Source organism: Galeopterus variegatus, unplaced genomic scaffold (genome assembly GCF_000696425.1).
Source record: "Galeopterus variegatus unplaced genomic scaffold, G_variegatus-3.0.2 Scaffold3381, whole genome shotgun sequence".
Lineage (NCBI taxonomy): Eukaryota > Metazoa > Chordata > Mammalia > Dermoptera > Cynocephalidae > Galeopterus > Galeopterus variegatus.
Window position 1 is genome coordinate 93608 of NW_007729492.1, and position 22282 is coordinate 115889.

Here is a 22282-nt window from a genome sequence, read left to right on the forward strand (position 1 = left end):
AGGGTGCCAGCAGGTGGTGCAGGCAAGGTGGAGGCACCTGAGGGATGAACCGTGAGAAGCAGCCCAGACTGAGCCCGCTCTGTGGGGAGCTTTTCTGGCTCGGTCCACACCTTTGGCTGCAGGTGGAAGCCCTGAGCCCCCGCCCTTCAGCTGTAAGACAGACCAACTCCTGGTGTCATGAGGCCTCAGAGCGTGGAGAAGAGGGTGGGTCCCCACATGGTGCAGTGGCCCTGCTCACCCCCCTTGCAGTGAGCTCACCACAGGGGAGGCCCAGCTTCACAGACAGCTCTGCCTCCTGGTCCTGCCACCCCCTCCCTGTGGCACAGTGGCCACTCCCTCTGCCCCCATCCCAGGTCGCCAAGTCTGGTGCCTTCCCACCCGTGTCCCTGGCTTGTCCCCACTACCGACCCGAGTCTTGTAGTGTGACTTGGCAAGGGGTGAGGTCAGCAGAGAGCCAGGGAGAGGATGGCTGTGGCGGGAGGAGGGAGAACCAGGGGAGACCTCGAGCAGAGCTGCCCGCTGAGGAAAGGAGTGGCCTTGGGAGCCGGGTCCACACTGGCAGCCACACGCCCAGGGGCTGTTTGGGAGCTCGTCCTTGGGGCAGGTGCTGGGCCAATGCTTTCACGGACTATCTTACTATGCCCCCAAAACCCCCTCAGAGCTCCACAGCCATCTACAGATGTACTAGTTTCCTATTGCTGCTGTGACACATTACCACAAACTTAGTAGCTTAAAACACAAATTATCTACCTTACAGTCTGGAGCTCAGAACTGCGGAGGTCGTGCTGAAGCGAGTCTCACTGGGCTGAGACCAAGGAGTCAGCAGGGCCACACCCGTTTCCTTGCCCTTTCCAGCCACGAGAGGTGCCTGCATCCCGTGGCTTGTGGTCCCGTCCTCCACCCTCACGGCCAGGCCAAGGCTCTCTCCCGCTCCGTCCCTCTGGCTCTCCCTATACTGCCTGCCTGTTCCACTCTCAGGGACTCCTGTCATTACATTGGGCCCACACGCTCTCTCCACCTCAAGGCCAGCTGATCAGCAACCTCCATCCCCTTTGCTGTGTCAGGTGATATAACTCCAGGGATCAGGGTGTGGACATCTCCAGGGTGAAGGGCATTACTGTACCTACCACAGTGTGCCCTCTGGCCCCCAGAGTGTCATATCCATCCCACATGCAAAATGCATGCTTCCCATCTCAAGGTCCCCAAAAGTCTCAGGCTGTTAGTGGCTTCAAGTCAAATCCCGAACCTCATCATCTAAATCAGGCATGGGAGACTCTGAGTGTGGTCCACCCTGGGGCAAAATTCCCCTCCACCCGTGGACCAGTAAAAATAGAAAACAAGTTATCTGCTTCCAAAATAAACAGGACAGACACAGAATGCCAGTCACAGACATTCCTCGAACATGGAAGGGGTATGTGTCTCCAGCCGCATGAAGTCCAGGCTCTGCCGGGCAGCGGCACCAGGCACCCAGCCGGGCCCAGAACCGTCTGCTGTAGCTCCCACCCGTGCCCTCTGCACTCACAGCCCAGCCCCGGGCCAGCCCTTCTGCTTCGGGACACACAGCCAGCATCTGCAGCCGAGCAGTCCAGCAGTCTGTGTCGTGCCTGTGCAGTGCAGGACCCAGCTGCCTTTCATGCCATCCACTTTCCATCCGTCTCGATCCAGCTGCTGGTGTTTCTGATGATCCAAGGCTCTCGAGAAGGCTGTGGGTCTCCTGTGCTTATCCCAGGGGTTCATGCCGTCAGACACTGTAGCCTAAGGACCGTCTTTCCCCTGCTTTTGGCTTCTGCTTGGACAGCCCCCGTGCTTTGCCTCTGCTCAGCCTCCTGAGCGACAGACACTCTAACCTTCCTCCTTTCTGACATGTGAGCAGAAGACTGTGCAGCTGTTCTCTAGAACAGCTTCTTCTAGAAGCTCTAGAACCTGCAACTTCTCTAGAGCACACTTTCCTGAGAGCAAATCTCCTAATTTTAGTCTTTTGCAATTGGGACAGGCTGAGAATTTCCCAGTCATCAAGTGCTCACTCCCGTTCGCTCAGTTTCTTTCGTCCCACACATCCCCACGAGCAGCGGCGGGAAGCCGGGCTGCACCTTCGACGCTCTGCGTGACAGCTCCTCAGCTGCATGTCCAAGTTGACAGTTCACAAGTCCTGCTTCCCACAGGGCTACAGGACAGGAAGCGCAAAGCTGTCTGCCGTGGCACACACAGAACAGGGTCTCCAATGCCACGTCCTGCCCTGAGCCCCATCAGCAGCGCCCCACACTTCACTTTCTCTAGTAGTCTGCTGTTTTAAATATTCTCAGCAGTGAACTGGGATTTCTGTGTCCCTTCCTTTACTTCTGAACCCTCACGAGCAGAGCTGTTGACACCTAGACTTCTACCAACCATGTGCTTATAGAAATCTAATTTTTCTTTCATGTCCCTCAAAATTTTTCCAGTCCCTGCCCACTGCCCAATTCCCAAGCACTTCCACATTTCTGGGTATTTGGTACAGCAGCACCTCACTCCTGGGACCAAAGTCTACATTCACTGCCTGTTGCTGCAGTTACCACAAACTTAGTAGCTGAAGACAAACAGGTTTGTTATAGTTCTGGAAGTCAGAAGTCCAAGATGGGTCTCACATACTAAAATTGAGGTGTAAAGTCAGCAGGGCTGGTTCTTCCCAAAAGCTCAGGGGTGGGGGGAACGGCACTCGCTGGTGCACAGCCCCCCCATGCCTGTGGCTGGGCTGAGCCCTTTGCATGCTGCCATCTCTCCATCCCGTCCTGTGCTCCTCCTCCATGGGCACGGGCCCTCAGGTGACACTGGGCCCTCCCGGTCATCCAGAGAGTCTCCCCGTCTCAACGTCACTGATTAGGAACCCAAATTCCACTTACAACTTTAACTCCCCTTCACTCTACACGGTAACAGTCACGGGGCCTAGGGATCAACATAGACATCTCTGGGGAACCACTGTTCTGTCAGGACAGTACAAACTGGGTGACCGAGGCTCGAGGGTAGAGGGGGAGCAAACCACCATCCTGGCAGAGCTGGGACTCAGCTCCTCCTGGAGTCACATGTCCACATGCACACGCACACACACTCACACGTACACACATACTCTATCACAGGCTCCACCTAGCAGCTCCAACTAGAAATCCCAGCGTCCTCCTAGCGCCTCCAGACCCCACAATGGCCAGCCACAGAGCCCCAGCTTCTCCCTGCAGCAGCCTGGCGAGGCTCCTGGACACACGGAACCCAGGCTTTGTGGCTGGCCTGCTCACTGCGGCCTCCGCTCAGCTGCTCACACCCCCCAGGCCTGGCCCAAGAGGACAGCCCTGCGAGGCCCACACCCCAGCCTGCTCCTGCCTCCCCTCCCCTACAGGTCCTCCATGGCCCAGGCTGCCATACAAGGGAGGCAGGAGAGAGGCACCCGTCTCCAGGGACTGAGTCAATGTGCTAAGACTGGTTCCAGGTACCGGGAATTTCAAAACTGCCCCCAGTTGACCCACTGTGCAGCCAGGGGTCAAGGAGACAGTGTGGGCACTTCGTGGAGAGGCGAGGGACAAGCTGTCAGCGGGGAGACAGGAGGAGAGGCTGTCACTGGCAACAAGCAGAGTGGTTGCTGGAAACATCTGAAGAGAGGGCAGGTGGGACTGGGCTTGGTGGCTACGGTGGGCTGGGAGGACCCCAGGGAAGAACATAGGGTTGGGAGGGGCCTCTGGCCTCCAGCTGGGCCCCCACAGGCTGGTGATGGTTCTGGAAAGGAACCACAGGCGCATTGTACCAAGTTTGAGGGCCAGGTGAGTGCCAGGACCCGGGTGAGCCCCACTATTTAAGGGGTGCCTGTGGGGACAGAGTATTGAAGGAGAAAACCATCCCCATGTCACCAGGTGCAGTGGGCAGGCCATCAGGGCCCAGACCCGCAGTTCTGAGGTCTGTGCCAACCAGGCCTTCCCCCCCCCCACCCCCCAAGCCCCCTCTTGCTTCTTCTCAGACCACTCAGGTATTGAACAAGTGCCCGGCTTCTTCCCCAAGCCCCACCACCACCACTTCTGCCACACTCACTCGCCTCTCCCAAGCTGAGGCTGGCACTGGACTGGCCAGGAACCCCTCAGAGAAGATGTCCCCAGCAACTCCACCCACACCCAAGGGTCCCTGTCACCTGCACAAGGAGGGGTACAGAAGGCGGTGGTGTGGTGGAGGGTCCCAGGGACAAGTGGTGAATGTGGTGATAGCAGGTGGAGCCTGTGCTGCCCTTCACAAGGAGGAGGGAGGTGCTCCGGTGCCCACCCCACTCTCTGTGTGCCTTGGGACCACCTGCGGCCACCTCAGCATGTGTTTGTGCTGGGACCACAGCATGGCCTCCCTTGGCTTCACACCCTCTGTGGGGGACATCACTGAGACGCTGAGGACACACACAAGGCTCTGACCTGAGAGAATTCTTTTTATTACGACTGAACAGATGACATAAAAGAAGCGATCTCTGCCTTCTGCCGACAGCTGCATCTCCACGCAGGGCCACATCCCATCCTGGCACGCCTGGTGGCTGTGCACGCAGGCCCTCCCTGGGCATGTGGGGACAGCAAGAAGGGGTAACAGGAGCAAGCAGCAGGCACAGGCCCCCCCCACCCCCACCCCGACCCTGAGCTGCCAACAGCCAACCTCTGGGCAAGGCCAAGGGAGGGGTCGCTGGAAAGGCAAGCCCCACCCCAAAACAGGACCCCAAGTTTGCAAATCAAGCCCTCCTCGAAGGGAGAACAGTCTCCCACCGGGTGTTTCTTTTACAACAGCAGAGCCCCCGAGGAGGGCGAGGGGGAGCAGGGGCACTCGGAAGACCAAAGGAAGGAGAACCCCACAGAAGAAAACTCAAAACGTCAGTCCGATCAATGTTCGTTGAATGAGTGAGTGAACCCGAAGGCTCTTCCCCGCGACTGGCACACGCCCATCCAACCCAGAAGCCAGAGAACGCGGCCCAGCCCTGCAGCATCTGCAGGGCCCACACTCAGCACAGCCCAGGGCCTCCCTCAGACCTGGCTGGCGAGCGTGGCAGGCACGTGCGCACACACGCGGACACACGGAGAGAACACACACGATTGTCTCTTTGCACATGTGCACCCCTGTCCGGCCCTGGGGGCTCATCTCTCCTTCACGTGGTTCTGTGCCCCTGGGCCCCCGCTGCTGGCCCCGTCCCCGCTGCCCCCACTGCAGCCCCCGCCAGCACCACTGCACAGCACCTCAGTGAGGTCATCCATGACGGCGGTCTCTTTGGGGTCGAGCAGGTTGAACTCCCTGGCGAAGAGGATGAAGTGGATGTAGAGAGTGTTCAAGTGTCCGTGCAGCTCAAGGGCCAGGGTCTCCTTGAAGTGGGACCAGTAGATGTGGCCCAGCACGTGGAACAGGTACCTGCAGATCTTCTTCACCAAGGACTCGAAAGAGCTGGGGAATTCTCTGCCTGGGGGAGACCACGGTGTCACAGGCGGGCAGGCACCCTCGACCCTGAACCAGGCACTCTCTGCAGGACCAACCCAGAGAGTCTCACACCTGGCACCCACAGCCCTCACTGGGCCACCCTCAGGGCCTGCGAGCCCAAGCAGGACAGCCTCTGCCCCCAGCAGGCACCTGAGTGGCCTCCCTGTGAGCTTGGTGCCCGGGGCTGAACCTGCCTGGGGGGGTCCCCATGGACACTCCAGAGCTCTCTGCACAGCTGGGACTGATGGGGAGGAGGGGAACAAAGGAAGGGCGCCTCCCTCGGCAGCTCGGGATCAGCCCCAAGCACCCAGGCCCTGCCCTGGCCTGACCCGTGCTGCTGCGCATCACCCGCAGCCACCCGCACAGCACACTGTCGCAGGAGGCTCCCGCGTCACTGCACAGCCCAGTCCTGTGTGCCGAGCACCCGCCCTGGTGACGGCACCCACCCAGGGCTGGGAGACGTACCATACTTGGTGGGGAAGACGTCCTCGTCAGTCACCAGCTTCTGCACGGAGCTCATGACAAAGTCGATGTACTGCGGGGCCGTGCACTTCACCTTCCTCCCCCGCTCATCGTGCCAGCAGTACTGTCTGCAGGGACAGGGCCGCGTCAAGGAGCCACCCCGCCACACGCCCAGTGCCCCCCATGGCAGTTGGAAGTGGTCACCGGAGGCACATTAGCCACATCTCAACACATGTGGAAAAACAGAGGGGTGATCTCCATTTTCTCTACTTCTGTATGGCCTCAAGCTTCATTCTTTTAAAATAACACGTACTGTTTCTACGCTGTTTTTAAAAAGCTCTGAGGACCCCTGTCTCTTCCTGGGAGGGAGCACCACAGCCAGTCGCCAGGCCCCAGCCCTTTGCTAGTGCCCTGCTCCTACTGGAAGCCACAGCCCTCTCCCTAGGCCCAGTGAGGACTGGCCTGGCCGGGATAGGGACTTGGCCCCTGGACACCCCTTTCACCCACTCCAAGGCCCACACCTGCCCCTGTGCAGGGGCAGCCAGTCCTTATGTGAGACCAACAGTCCCTGATTGGGCCAGAGCATCTCAGGGAGGAGGACACCTGCTGAAGCCCAGCCACGGAAACAAACGTGTCTTCCAGCTCATGCAATATAAACACACAAACCCGTGAGCACCCACTGGGTGGCCCTTACCACCCTAGCTGTGGGCAGCCTCCCCTCCATGCCTGTCTTCCCCTACAGGTCGCCCCTGCAGGCCAGAACCAGGGCGGGCAGGGCTGGGCGGATAGTTCTGCACACTCCCCCGACGTGGTGGGAGTGTTTACACCTGGGAAAGCGACCAACACTGCAAATCAGGGGGTGGGGGGTGGTTTGCTCTCCAGCTCACCTGGGGCTGGGATGGGAGCCATGTGTGGGTCTGCTCAGCAACTTGGGGCTGCCCCCCGACACAGGGCAGTCTCCACCACTCCCATGGCCACAACCACAGGCACCTCTGCCCCAGCCAGAGCGATGGGCAGCTTCTGGGCACTGAGACTCAGGCAGATTCCTCCTCTGCCCGGTGCCCCCTCCCACCCTCCTCATTTAGCTGGCTTTATGAGTGCTCTCAGAACCAGCTTAGACTCATGCCCCTTTGGCCCCCCCAGCCCTGGGCAGGGTGGCAAGACAACCAGGAATGGGCCTGTCGCTCCTCTGCTGGGGGCCTCTCTTCTCTGGGCCAGATTCAAACACCGTACCCTGGTTTCTGGAACTCACCCCCACCTGGGGCTGGGGTCACAGGGGAACCACCAGAGCTACCGGAAGGTCACAGGGAAGCACAAGGGAACCAGGGCAGCACCGGCTTATGCAAAGGGCCTGCAAGCATCATTCCCTCACCCCCATGGAGATGGGGGACTCAGCCCTACATGCCAGGTGCACAAGCAAGCACCCAAGCCTTGGGCACCTCCCTTCTCCAAGACAGATGGCACAGCCAGGCCACTGCCCAGAGGCCCAGGGACAACCCTCTCTCAGCACCTGCACGTCCAGAACAGGTGCTCCTCTCTGCCGCCCCTCAGGCACTGTCCTCACCACAGAGCAGCCCTGCCTGCCTGCAGCCACGGGCCAAGAAGAGCCTTCCCGCCACCATGGGCGTGCGCCCTCAGAGCAGTGGCTCCACACGGGCAGCATGGAAGACCCAGCACCTTCCCGGCCTCCCTTCCCTCACAAAGTGGCCCGGGGGCAGGGGGGGCAGGGCGAGGCTCGTGTCCACAGTGAGGTGGTCCAGACAGGACGAGGGCCAATGCTGCCCACCAGGAGCAGACAGGGCCCACGGCTCCAGCGACTCTGCCTACACCTAAGTGCTGAGGTGTGTTCCTCCCGGCCACAGGTGCTGATGTCAGAAAAAGGGGCTGAGGCGAGAAACTGTAAAACACTTTTCCACAATGTAAGGCTCTGAGAGAACAGCTAAGGGACACTGAACTGTCTCATCTGCTCTGAAAGGCAGAAGACTATGCTTCCATGTTTTTCTTGTTTCCGTTTTACTTTTAAATGTCGTACAATAAAACGGGCTTTGGTGATGAGCACTTCGATGAGTCACACCCACGTGCAGATTCGTGAGGCCAGGGCCACAGTCAGAACATGGGACAACTCATCCTGCCCCACAGCCCCACCGGCCTGTTCCCCAGCATCACAGGAACAAGTGCCACGTGAAGGATGCCCACGGCTCGAGTCCTCCTGAGATGTCTCCTTTCACCAACATGAGGCCTCAGGATGTGCCCTGCCGTGAGGAGTGCATCAAGGTCTGCTCCTACTGCTGCAGGGACACTGTCCCCGTGTGGATGGAACCCACAATGTTCATCCACTCACCTGCTAAAGGACACTGGGTTGCTTCCAATCTGGGAACTACAGATCAGGCTGCCATAAACACTCCCGTGTAGGATTTTATGTGGACGGGGCTTTGCTTCTCTAGGGTGGACACGCGGAGGACACTACTTGGTCTCACAGTGGGTGTGTGCTTCCTTTCATGAGAAACCACCAAGCCACTGTCCAGCACGGCTGCACCCTCTGCCTCCCGCCAGCAGTACTGCAATCACTCCACGTGCTCACCAGCTCTGACCGTTGTGCTGACAGGTGTGCAGCACTCCCTCCTCGTGGCTTCCATGTGTATTTCCCTAAATGCTAAGAATATCAGCATCCTCTCACGTGCCCATCTGCCACCCTCATATCCTCTTTGGACTGTTTTCTCACTGATGAGTTTTGAGGGTTCTTTGTATATTCTGGATACTGGTCCCTTGTGGGATATGTGATCTGCAAATACTTTCTTCCAGTCCACAGTCTGTCTTGTCTGTCTCATAACAGAGTCTTTCTCAGAGCAGAAGTTCTAAAACGCGATGAAGTCTGACTTACTGATTCTTTCTCAGCACTGAATTGCACACACCTTTGGTGTCAAGTCCAAGAACTCTCTGAAGGTTTCCTCCTATGTTTTACATTTTTTGCAAAATGTGTGAGGTTTAGGTCAATGTTTGTTTTGTTTATTTTGTTTTGCACAGAGATGACCAGTTTTCACAACAGCACTTGCCGAGGAATTTATCCTTTCCTCACTGAATTTCTTTTGCATCTCTATCAAAAATCAGGAGGCCACGTCTGGGAGGGTCTATTTCTAAATTCTCTGTTCTATTATCTGTGCGTCTGCTCCTCCAGTCATATCACACTGCCTTCATTACTGCAGTTTTATACTTAACCTTAAAATCGTGGGACTCCTCCAACTTTATTTTTTTCAGAATTGCTGTTGCTATTCCATGTGAACTTTAGAATTAGCTGGTCTACATCTACAAAACCTCTGCTAGGATTCTGACTGAGACTGAATTACGTCAACAGATCAGTTTGGAGAGGATTTACGTGTTAGCAGGCTGAGCCTTCCAGTGAACGAGTGCGGTGTGTCTGCTGACGTAGGCTTCCTCTGGTTTTCCACATCAGCATTCTGTAGTTTCCAGGGTACAGAATTGGTGAACATTTTGTTGCGTTTATTCATTTTGTCGGGGGCTGTTGTAAATGGTATCGTTTCATTGATTTTGGTTTTCAACTGTATCCTGTTAGTACAGTAGTCCCCCTTACCCGCAGTTTCACTTTCCATGGTTTTAGTTACCTGTGGACAACCGCAATGCAAAACTATTAACTGGAAAATTCCATAAACAAGTAATTCCTACGTTTTAACTGACTCCCCCTTCTGCATCGCGTGGTGAGGTCCCGCTCCGCCACACCCAGCTTGTCCAGCACATCCACACTGTCTACACCACTGCCCATCCCACTTAGCAGCCATCTGGGTTATCAGATCTGGGATGGCAGTGCCTGTGTGCTGGTCACTCAGTAACAACCCCAAAGCATGAGAACAGCGATGCTGGCAACTCAGACATGCCAGAGAAGCCGGAAGCACTTCCTGCAGGTGAAAAGGTGAAAGTTCTCAGTAAGGAAAAAAAAACAGTCGGATGCTGAAGGTGCTGGGACACACAGTAAGAAAGCGTCTTCCTGCTGTGAAACTGCAGAACAAGAGACCCTCCAGCTGGTTCTGCTGCGGCACCTCAGGCACAGAAGTCACGGCCCTAGCACGGTGGGCGCCTGGCCAGGACAGCAGGGACACTGAACGCAGGGCCAGGCCAACACCAACACTTTGACCGGCGGTGCCAGGAATCCGCTGGGGCTCTCGGGACACGTCCCCTCAGATAAGGGGGACAGCAGTACACAGAACTGTGACTGACTTTTCTGTGCCAAATGTATACACTTACTCATTTTTCCTGCTAGAGCCCTTGAGATTCTCACAGTTGTGTTTTGTGCAAACAGGGACAGTCTTGTTCTTTCGTTCCTTTCCTTCACCTTCCTGCATAGCCTGTCCTGGATGAATTCTGATACTTTGTAGTTTCCAAAGAATTGGTCCACTTAACCTAAGCTACAAAACTTATGTGCATAGAGAGGTTTCCGTGGCCACGTTTCCTTATTGTCCTTTTAATATCTGCTGGGTTTACAGTGAGTGACATCCCTCTTTCATTTCTTATGTTGGTTACTTATATCTTCTTTTTACCTCTGTATCTTGCTAAAGGTCTATCAATTTTAATGATCTTTTCAAGTAACCATATTTGTTTTGTTGATTTCCCCTAATGTTTTCAGAAATCAATTTTAGTTATTTCTGCTCTTATTATTTCCTTTCTTCTGCTTGATTTGGGTTTATTTTGATCTTTTTCTAGTTTCTTAAGATGGAAGCTTAAATTATTGATTTGAGTTCCTTCTTTTCTAAAGTTAAGTATTTAATCCTACAAATTTCCCTCTAAGCATTGCTTTAGATGTACCCCACACATTCTGATATGTTGTATTTTCATTTGTGTTCAGTTTTAAAGAGTTTCTAATTTCCCTAGAGACTTACTCTCTGACCCATGGACTATAGAAAAGTGCATTACCTCCCACCTGTTTGGAGATTTTCCTGTTCTTCTGTTACTGATTTCTAGTCTAACTCCATTATAGTCACATAACTTACATCGTATAGTTTCGATTCTTTAAAGTCTGTTGCAAGGCCTGGCAGTCAGCTCAGTTGGTTAGAGTGTGGTGCTGATGACACCAAGGTCCAGGGTTTAATCCCTGTACCAGCCAGCCGCAAAAATAAAAATAAAAATTGTCATGGGCTCTCCTGTGAGCCAGGATATGATCAGTTTTAGTGACTATTTCCTGTAAACTTGAGAAGAATGTGTACTCCGCCACTGAGGGCAAAATGTCTATAAATGTCAATTCACAGGGTGACAGTGCTGTTCAGTTCTGTCTACTAGTTCTACCTACCACTGGTGGGGGGGGGGGGCGAAATCTCCAGCTGTTACATGACTTCTGTCTGCCTCTCCTCACAGTCCTGTCGGCTTGCTCTGTGTAAAAGCTGCTGTTCGGTGCACACACATTTGGGATCATTATCTCTTCCTGACAGTCTTTTTCACTGGTAATTTTCCTTGCCCTGAGTTTCCCATGACTGGTGGGGGGGGGGGTCGAAATCTCCAGCTGTTACATGACTTCTGTCTGCCTCTCCTCACAGTCCTGTCGGCTTGCTCTGTGTAAAAGCTGCTGTTCGGTGCACACACATTTGGGATCATTATCTCTTCCTGACAGTCTTTTTCACTGGTAATTTTCCTTGCCCTGAGTTTCCCATGGTGTTAATACGGCCATTTTCAGCTTTCTTCTTCTGTTTCCTTAGCATTTCTTTTTCTACCCTTTTACTCTTAACCCACCTGCATCATTGCATTTAAAGTGACACTATACACCAAATTTGTGTCCTCCCAAATTCACGCTGAAATCCTCACCCCCCAAGATGACACTGTCTGGAGGTGGGGCCTTTGGGAAGTGAAGAGGTCCTGAGGGTGGAGCCTCGTGAGCAGGGTTGGCGCCCTCATAAGAGCGGTCAGCTGATAAAAGGCCACACTTACAAGCCTGTCTCACCATCGGGGTGTTTATGACACTCACACTCACGCAGTTACGGAGCTGCCGGGGCTAGGGCACCACTGTTTTGTTTCCTACTTCTTCCCTCTCTTTTTCTTTCCTTGCACTTCCTCTTTCCTGCTTTCCTCCAGGCTCCACATCCAGTGTTTTTGGCACTCCACTTCAGTGTGATCTGACTACCTCTTTGCACAACTTCCTCAGAGGCTGCCCAGCTTGGGATCTGCATATCCCACTTCCACTGGATGCGGAACCACCACACCTGGACAGGCCCCACCCCGCGGCAGCCCTCAGCATCCCATCTGCACACGCGGCTCCACCCCACGTGGTCCGAGCCCCGCCGCGCTCACTGCTCCTGCCCCCCTGCCCCCCGGCATGTGAAGCGCCCAGCCGACGCTTCTGGGCAGGTGCTGACCAGAACTCAGTTCCCCTCGTCTGAGGGCGCCTTCCTTTCACCTGAGCTCCTGAAGGACGTGTTTGCTGGATGTGGAGTTTGGGGGTGAGTGTTCTTTTCTTCTGGCACTTTATGATGCTGTGGCACTAGCTCCCGGCCCCCCAGGTCCTGACCAGAGCCGTGGCCACTCAGGTCAGTGTCCTGGCTACTGCCAAGGCTCTTTCTCTGCTTCTGATCACCACGCATCTGTGCACATTTCTTCAGGTTAATCCTATTTGGGGTTCACTCAGCTTCTAGAATCTGTAGGTTTGTGGCTGGGGGAAGTTTTCAGCCATCATCTCTGCAAATGTGTTTTCAGCCCCAATCTCCTCCTCTCCCTCTGGGGTCTTGGGATTGCCTCACAGGCACCAGCAGGACAGAGATGTGCCCACACCTGGGCCTCAGCCTTCACAGGACCCCACAGACGTGCTGGTTTGGGGATGGCAAGTGGACCTCTGGACCCCCACAGACCTCTCTGTTTCTCTCAAACTGGTATGAGTGCATGTCTCCTCCTTGGTCTCAAATGATTCCTAGGAAGGCATCATATGCGAAATTAACTCACGCACACCTACCACAACCTCGTAAAGTGGGCTACAGATGAGAAGAGCCAACAGGGGAGGCTAAGTGACCCCAGCTCACCAGGTGCCACGTGGAGAGCAATGTGTGACCAACACCAAACCCCACGCTCTCCAAGGCACCATTACTGAAACAAACCCAGTACTGAAGGGCAAGTAGGAGTGGAGCACTGGGGACTACAGGGGCCATGACCTGCCTACCTGCTCCACGGGGCACCTTGGACACCACTGAGCCAGCAAGCCCCCTCCTGAGCCGTGTGGGACACGCCACTCTCCAGCGCTGCCCTAACCACCCTTAGGACCCGTCGCTCGTCCTGCTCCCAGACACCAGCTCCATCGCACGTCAAGCTTGCTCCCGGAGAGCCGCACAGCACTGCCCCACCTCCCCAGGCTGTGCCTGGCTATAACACCTCATCTTCCTGGTGAATGATGAGTGGAGAGACAGTTGTCATCTGCACTTGACCCACATCACCCAGAACCAAGCTGTGACCCCTCAGGGCCGTTACCCACCAAGGCCACAAAAGCAGGCCCAGCAAGGCTGACACCCAGGGGGACACCTGCCAGCTGTCCATGCTGACACCTCTGATGGGTTCCCGGGAGCAGAGCTCAGCTTCGTCAGGGGCCCACTTCTCCTTATGCCAGGAGAGACCAAGTCTGTGGTCACGATGACGCTCAGGAAGGTGTACACAGGTGTATGTGCACACACAGTCATATCTGCCCCTGCTCTGATGACAAGGAGACATCAGAGAGGGATCTTCCATCCCTCCCCAGCCACACCCACCTCAGGCTGCACCCTGCCCTATGGCCAACCTTGGACACTCCCACCATTAACTCAGAGCCAGTGGCAACCCATGCCACCCAACAGCTCTCACACCATACAAAACAAGAGAGGTGCCCCGGCACCCCTCAGGAACACCCACTTCCTAAGGAAACAAAAGTGCTTGGGCTTCCAGAACAGAACTGCAGGAACCAGGCTGTCAGGAGTTACTGAGATGGCATCACAGCCCCCCACAAAATGAGCCAAGACAGAGGGTAGCCGGTGGCCGCCCACCCCACCTCCCACCATCCCCTCCCCAAGGCACACCCAGAGCCCTGAGGGGAGCCGGTACAGAGCACGTCCCCTGCACAGGCCTCCATCCTCTCGGAGACCCAGCCTGGGCACACCCTCTGGAAACAGCCCTGCCCCAAGACTGTAGCCTGTCAGCCTCCGCCACCCTAGCGGGCACCGTGAGGCCAGGACATCCTTCCTCAGGGACTTCAGGTGACAGTGGAGTCTCAGAAGATGAGGGCCAGGCAGTGGGGGCCATGACATCACAGCCCACCCCTGCAGCTACTCACATGTTACACACAGCCATCGTCTGGCACGTCTCCCCCGTGCAGAACTCTGAGATTGTGCTATACTGCAGGTTGATATGGTGGAAAAACGTCGTTGCTGGAAGAGTAGAAAGAGCCAGATGTGAGAACCCCGGGGCTGGGCCGCCCACCCCCTCTGCTGCCGCCCATCCCCGGCCCACACGCACTGTTGCTAGCCAGCCACTCGTTGAGGTCAATCTCCCGGGGCAGCACCACCAGCTCCTTGAATTCAAAGTCAGTGATCCTAGACTTGGTGTGCTCTGGCTCCAAGTACATCTTCTTCTCCTCCGCAGCAGGCTTCTTGCCATTGGGCTTCGCTTTAGACTTCCTGCCGAGAGAGAAGGGACAGGGTGGTCAGCGCATTCCCAGCCACACCCAGACCACACCAGGTTTCGAGGGTGGCCCTGCCCGTGGGGTCTCACAGCAAATACAGGCGCATGGAGAGGGCCACCCAAGACCGTCAAGGGAATCCTGTCCCGTCGTGCACAGTGCCCTCCCCTCCCCCACACCATCAGGGGCTACAGCCTAACCTGCTGAGCTATCCTGCCAGTGGGAGCCCAGGACAACGCAGAGACATTGGGCACCTGGCTGGCTTGAGCCTAGAGCCCAGGACATATGGGTGGTGGCCACACTAGGACAACAGCCCATCCTCCCCCACCCCCATGGGACTGCAACCCTGCAGCCATCTTGGCCTGGTCTCAGGCCTGCACTCCCAAAGCAGAACCACCAGGTAAGACAGCAGGATGGGCACTGCTGAGGACTCTTGAGGTCCAGAGCGTGAGCCTCCACCAAGAAGCTGTTCTCCTAATAGCCTCTGGGCAGAGGCTACCACCATGTGGCAGGCCTGTCCTGCGGCCCCCACACTCAGTGCTCACGTATACCATCCCGAGCTGAGGCTCATCCCACCCCCAGGCAGTTGTCACACAGGTTATCAAAGAGCAGGAAAGGGGTTAACACCCTCTTGTCACCACCAGGCCTCAGCACGCTCCATGAGGTTCACCCTCGACAGACAGAGAGGCACGGAAACCTGGCCATCCTCCGCAGAGATGGGCTCCACAGAGACACACAGAAGCTGCCCCTCTCCTCACTAAACTTTCTTCTTATTTTAGAAAACAGTTTTTTCATTAAAAATATGCGGCTCTGTTAACATACAGCAGGCTCGTCATGGCTATTTTTAAATGGATGAATAAGAGTAAATAGTGGCAGCTTAAGACCCACAAAACAGGAGGCAGCTCTGTGGCCCCAAGACGACGAGGGCAGGCGGGCCTCCCAGTCACCGTGCCCAAGGGCTGTGGCCTCCCCGACTCCTCCATGAACAAGCGACTACGTAGGCAAACGAGAGGAAAGCTGCCCGAGTGGACCGTGGGCCTGGGGACACCTGGCCGGAGCTCTCAGAGGACAACCAGGCACCGAGGGGCTCATCTGATAAAATCACTGTCTCTGTCACACACAAAGCCTGAGGCACACACATACGTGCCGAGGGTCAAAGCAGTTAGAAGCATCCATGGTGAGTCCTCCAGGAGGGTCCAGTCACGCAAAGGGCCCGTGGGTCCTTGGACGTAGCCACAGCCAGCAGCCACGGCCCTTCACAGCAATGGCCACCCAGTGTGAAGGGCTGGGATGCTTGGGAGCCTCCTGCTGACCTCTGGGCCTCACAGGGACGCTGGTGAGGGCCGAACTGCCGTCCTCTAGCACCTGCACAGGATTCTCTCTGACATTTTATGCTTTAGAACTGGGCTCCTGGGGGAGAAGTTTGATGAACTGAAGGCGAATATTCCTAATAGCACAGATTAGTCTCTTGTTCATATTTGAACAATCGAATTCTTTAATGGTAAACATGATTTTTTAAAAAGCTGTAAATCAGTATTATCACGAAAGTCCTATTGACCAGAAAAGGCCATCTCTGGTTATAAACTCTCAAGGAGGTGCCATGGCTGTGGCCAGATCCCCCCCTGCTACTGGACAGGGGAAACCAAGGGCCGGCACACAATTCACCCCCCGCCCTCCCCCCAAGGAGCACAGTGTCCACTCAGAGGGCTGGAGGCTGTTCAGGGAAGTGCACACACCAGCTCCCGAGGGAAGGATGAGGCCAGGCCAAGAGGCGCTTGCCTGAGCAGGGTCTGCATGGGTTCCAGGAGGGGCTTCACCCTGCTCCATGGGGGCAGGGGGCAGCAGGGCTCAGCTCTGCCACAGAAGCACAGCTGGTGCTAAGGGCATGGTCCTCCCGCACAGAGGGAGGTCAGGCCAAGGCCGGGCTTGGGCCCCAGAGCACCCCTCCAGGTCTCAGTGCCCTGGAAGGAAAGGGGAAGCAAACCCCACTTCTGGCTGCTTTCAAGCCTGTCACTGCCCCGGCTGCCCAGACGAGAGAGCACTGCAAGCTTTGTGCAGGGCACTGGCCAGGTCACGAGCTGGGCACCACCTCCTGGCCAACCAGGGGACATGGGGCAGCGAGGCAGCCTGGCCTGTGCTCTGCGTGTGCCTGTCCTCTACCAGTCCTGGGAAGGCCTAGGGCTGGGGAGGTCGTCGCAGCTCCCTGACCTTGTCCTTGTTTTTTTCCTTTCTTCTGTTTTGAAAAGTTGCTAATGGTTTATTTAAGAGAAAGAGGAAGGAAAAATGCTCCCTGAACGCCAGGGAAATGCTTTCCTTTCAGCTTCTCACAGCAGATCTTCGCCTTAAAAGGCGACGCGTGTGCTCGGCTTCCAGGGCAGTGGCAGGAATGGCCAGAACCAGGCAGGGACAAGGCAGGGCCACCCAGCCCTGGGGCTCCTGACGCGAACACTCTGGGAACACAGAGCCTGGAGTCTGCAGGCCAGGGAGCAGTGGGAACAGGAAGGGGAGCCTGGCTGGCAGTGGCAGGAATGGCCAGAACCAGGCAGGGACAAGGCAGGGCCACCCAGCCCTGGGGCTCCCGACGCGAACACTCTGGGAACACAGAGCCTGGAGTCTGCAGGCCAGGGAGCAGTGGGAACAGGAAGGGGAGCCTGGCTGACCCCCACACCTCCTGGCCTGAGCTCTTCCCACAGGTTCCCAAGCTCCACCTGAGCCAAGCACACGCACCGGGCTCGGCCTCCCCACCTGGAGGGGCAGTTGCAGTGGGGACCTTTTGTCACCTGGTGACATACAGGTGGTGGTTACACAGATGACCATGCAGAGCTGGCAGTAGGAAACAGCACATCATGGCTCTGAGGTTTCACGCTGGGCCCGCTTGGGGAGGCTGCCCGGTCAACGGTGTCCTGCCCTTACACCAGCATGTCCGTTTCCAGCAGAGCCCGTGAGCCTTGCAGGGATGAAGGCACCTTCCATCTCTGGTTCTCAGAGAGGACCAGCATAGGGCAGCAGCTGGAGAACCTGGGCTCCCTATGAGAAGGGCCTTGCGGGCTCTGGGCTGCCAGCAGAAGGCAACAGTGGCAGACACACCAGGCCCCTGCCTCAGCCTCCTACCTCCTCCGCTCTACACCTGCCCTTCTAGAACAAACAGGCAGGTGTTCATGATCCCAGGGCCTTCTCTCATTCCCACGGGGTAGGACAAGGGGCACTGGCCTGAGGCAGCAGGGTGGAGGGAAACACATGGCCTGGCCTCTGCTCTAGGAGGACCTGGGCAGCATCCAGCTGCACTTGAGTCTCCCCAACACCAAGTTTCCTGCTTCCCAGAAAGAGAGGCTCTCCCGGTTGAGGCTGAGACTTCTCTGAGCAGAAGTTGCCCTGACCAGCCTCAGCTCCAACCCGAGGCCAGGGAGAGCTGACTGGGACCTCAAAACAGGATACTGCTGTGCTGCCCATCCCTGCCGCTCATGGCCACTCTCCCGGGAGGGAGACAAGAACTCTGTGCCCTCCACAGGTTCACAGGCTCCGAAGCAGGCTCTGTCATGCCAAGGCCCAGAAGTTCACCCCAGCCATGGCCTCAGTGGCCAGGCTGCCCCATGACCAGGTGTGCACACCTCTCCTGAGACCAGAGGATCACCACATCCTCCTCCCAGCTCTCTGCGCACTGGGGGCTGTGACCCCCACAGGTGCAGCAGGATGCACAAGTCCCGGGACTGTGGGTGCGGGGCTTTGGCTGCAGGCAGGACAGAGGCTGCACTGAAGGGACCAGGGAGTGGAGCCCAGGCTGAGCCACCCACAGGGCTGCTGTGCCTCCTGGGAGGAAGAGCACATGCAGAGAGACTCCGAACAAAGGCCCACGTGCTGCTCCCACATGACAGGTGGGCTGTGAGGCCAGGCCCCGTTTGGCAGGCACATACACAAGGAGGTGCCAGGAGCGGGGAGAAAGGCAGTGGGGCACCTTTCTGGGGACCAGGACTCTGAGCAGGCAGTCCTGGCCCTGCCCTCCTGCCCCTGGTCCCATTCCAGAGCCCAGCCCTGCCTTCCCAAGCCTCCGACAGTTACAGATGCTGAGACAGCTAAGGCTCTCCTGGGAGAAGGGCACAGGCAGACAGGCGAGGCACAGGTGTCGATGCCAGTGGGTCTACCCAAAGTCAAGGCTCGTAGGGGACACAAGGCTTTCCCAGTGACAACCCAAGCACAGAGCTCAGAAGAGGTCTGTTACCCCAACAGCAAGGGCGAAGACGTGCCCGGGAGAGCTTGCTGCTGCCTGCACGGTGTTCTCACAGTGTCCTAACACCCCTTCCCACTGTAGAGCACCCACAGGACCCCGTCCAATCCCTCAGCACTGCCTGTTCCGCCCATGGGCTTCAGATGGCCAGGAGCTGGGGAGAGGGACGAATGACTTGTTCTCTTCTTAGTCTAACTGTCTGGCCCCTCCAGACAGGTCAGCACCCCGGACAAAGTGCACTTCCACCAGCCTACTGTGTCCTCTGCAAAGCAAGAGAACCATTTAGATAGAGAAAGCCAAGATGGCAGGAGAAAGGTGCACAGACACCCTAGACCCAAGCATCCATGCAAGTCGGGTGCCGCAGGCTAGCCTAGAATTTCCACCACGGTGCATCCGCTCTGCTCACAGCACATGTACTTTCCACCTCTACCTGTCAGGGAGGCTGCTCCTTTAACGCCTGGCTGAAAGGTCCCCTTCCCCAGAGATGTCCCCTAAGTTAGCCTCTGCCTCTTGGTCCTTCCACAGGGCGCGGCCGGGACTTCTTTAACCCAGGCCGCTCTGGTGGGCCCCTGGAGCACGGGTCAGTGTCTGGCTCTCTCCCACCACACGTACATACCTACACACACACACACAGGTGCACACACCCATGCACACACTTGCAAGCACATTCTTCTGTACACCACTGATGTCGTCACTGTTCCTGATTTTAACCAATTCCAACAACTCACCCAAACCTTCCCAAACCTCACACCTTCACATTAAAGAAGGAGAACTTTGGCAGGCTAAGCAGGTGACACTGTTTCTACTTGCAACTCACTGTAAAGTCCTTGCTGTTGTGATGCACAGGGGACTGTGCTGTGGGACAATCCTACAGAAGAGAAAGATGGAGCCGGAGGTGCCAGAGACACTCAGAGGCACAGAGACACATGCATGCCAACACCAGCAGCAGGCTGGGCTCACCTCAACCCTCACCAGGAGCCCTGCTTATATGCTCACAATTAAAAGTAGTATTGGAAAAGTAAGAGCTGTTTATTTTTGTTTTAAAATTCACAACCCACTATATGACATGCAAGCACACTGAAGGAAAATGGATTTGACTCCAAGACATGACACATGCTGAGTGACAACATGGGAGGGCTCCCTGAATCCAAGTCACAGCTGAGGAGTGCAACCCGTAAGGGAGCCCCGCCGCCAGGTGAGCTGTGCTGCCCCTTGGCAAGGGTGAGGCCCGCCTGCAGCTCACCAAGTATGTCCCTGCCCCCAGTCCCCACGCACACACACTGGCACGTTAATGCACATGTACACACATACACACAACAGGCTAGGCAGTGTGGGGAAGGGCACCCCCGCAGCAGGTCAGAGAAGGAGCAGGTGAGGAAAACCGTCAGGAATGGCTTTTCAGGCAATATCCCCTTCAGCAGCCAGCCTGCAGCCAGGCTCACATGTGGGGAAGGGCACCCCCGCAGCAGGTCAGAGAAGGAGCAGGTGAGGAAAACCGTCAGGAACGGCTTTTCAGGCAATATCCCCTTCAGCAGCCAGCCTGCAGCCAGGCTCACAGGTGCCCCATGCCACTTCTCTGGAGGAGGACACTTGAAGACAGGCTCTGAATCAGCCCTGCCTCAGACACCGGAGGCCCTGCCCGAGGGACAAACAGCCACCAGCCACAGCAACAGGCCAGACGCCTGCTGGTGGTGTGGGGCACCCAGCATCCAGCAGGCCCCAAGGGGCAAGGCAGGATGCCTGTACAGGCAGATGCAGTGAGCCCAGAGAGGAGAAGACAGTCGCCCAGACCCACCCATTAGGCCATGCTCTCCTCCTGTGGTTTGAGGAGATGGTCCCCCCAAGAGCGCAGTAGAAGTGAAAGTGATCAAGGAAAACCTCACTCGGCAAAGTTCCAGACCAAACCCATCTGGCCAGGCCAGTGCAGAGGAAACTGCAGGCCCCAGCGGACCCAGCCCAGGGCAGCATCAACAGCCCCCCACACTGACCCCCTGGGCATGGACAGGTCAGACAACCCCTCATCATCCCCCGTGTGCAGGTAGGAGGTGTTACCTGAGCACGCTGCTGACTGTCTGAAGCACCATTCTGCAGCGGAGTCCAGTTTTGGGGGACTGGCTGAGCAGAGCTCGGTCTACGTGGAGACCGCACTGATCTCCAAGCATGATGTCGAGGAGGGAGGAGTGGGGAGGTAGAGTGGGGGCTGTGGCACTCTGCTCCCCTCCCGCTGGAAATGCCTGCCTCCCTCCACTGCCCTCCACCCTGCCCCTGGCCAGTAGGGGCACCAGGAGACGAACAGCTGTTCCCCACAGAGGCAGAGGCGGCAAGGCTGGTTAAATAAGGGAGTGTCTGAATCAGCCTTTTCAAAGTGGCATGGGCTGGTGGGGGCGTGGCCACGGCCTGCAGTAAGACCGGAAGGGAGGGGACAGGGCCATCCCTAGCCTGCGGTTAGGACCCCACAGAGCAGTCCTGCCCCACCCACAGGAAAAGCCCTTCTGGGAGCAGGTAGCAGCTCTGCCAACAAGCTCCCAAGCTATGGGCCCCACCCCCTCCACCACCCAGGCCAGCAGAGCCAAGAAACCAGGAGGCAGAGCCCCCCAGCGAGAACACTGGGGCTGGGGACAGACAGGCCAGTTCTATGCCCCTGCAGGGTATGGATACAGGCTGATGGCACTTGAGGTGGGTCTCCAACTGGACAGCCTTGGAAAGACAGAGCTGCCTGGCTTCTGGGGCAGCGAAGAGCACTGGGCCAGAGCCGGGCATAGGCTGGTCCTGCAGCAGTGGGCCTGCCAGTCGGGGCTGCAGACAGCACAGAGCCTGACACAACAGACGTGTCTGGCACCTTCTCACAGGGGCACAAGAGCCACGTGGCCGTGGCCTTCTTTATGGCTGGTGGGCAGTCACCACGGACTGTATGGGAGGTGCATCTCCTGTGCTTCCTGTTGATTGAGAGCGCCTCCGCTTGCATAAAGCCTGGCAGGTGAGGATGGGGTCCCACAGCACTGGGTGTATGTGGGGTGTACTGAGCCATCAGGGAAGCAGCAGCTGGAGGCAGGGGAGGCTCGCAGTCCCAGCGACACCACGTGCCACAAGTACTACGGTCAGTCTCACAGCTGTGCACAAGCACTGACAGGAAGTGGCACAAACTGACCCAGCTCATACACTCTACAGGACCAACAGCAAGCAGAGAAGGATTCCCCCGGCTGGCTCCCTGGCCTCAATTTCCCCACCAGGCCAGCCCTGCGGCAACAAGAGCAGGGCAGAACTCATGTCTGCAGAACACTCGGCCTGGGAGTCTAGGAAGGTGGGACCAGACTAGACACATGTGCCCACACATTCAGGAGGCTTGCCCTGCCTTGGCAGCAGTGTCCCCATGGCCCTGAGGCACCTCAGGAGCTCAGGTACCGCACTCATGACTACCTGCCTGCCATGGCCTGACCACCAACAGCGGGGAGACAGGAGCCAGTGGGATGCTCAAGTGGCGAAGAGGGACCAATGGGGAGGGCCACGCTCCAGGCCAG

General features: G+C 56.9%; 1 protein-coding gene across 1 annotated transcript; it reads right to left on the reverse strand.

Annotated features, from left to right (window-relative positions):
* Positions 1 to 4976: 4976 nt before the first annotated feature.
* On the reverse strand, positions 4977 to 20926 carry MOB2 (MOB kinase activator 2). The gene is made up of 5 exons (XM_008584816.1): positions 20817 to 20926; positions 14380 to 14540; positions 14198 to 14291; positions 5917 to 6041; positions 4977 to 5434 (listed from the first exon to the last, which is right to left on the reverse strand). Exons 1-5 carry the CDS (start codon positions 20924 to 20926, stop codon positions 5118 to 5120), a joined length of 807 nt encoding a protein of 268 aa, XP_008583038.1. The 3' UTR covers positions 4977 to 5117.
* Positions 20927 to 22282: the final 1356 nt, after the last annotated feature.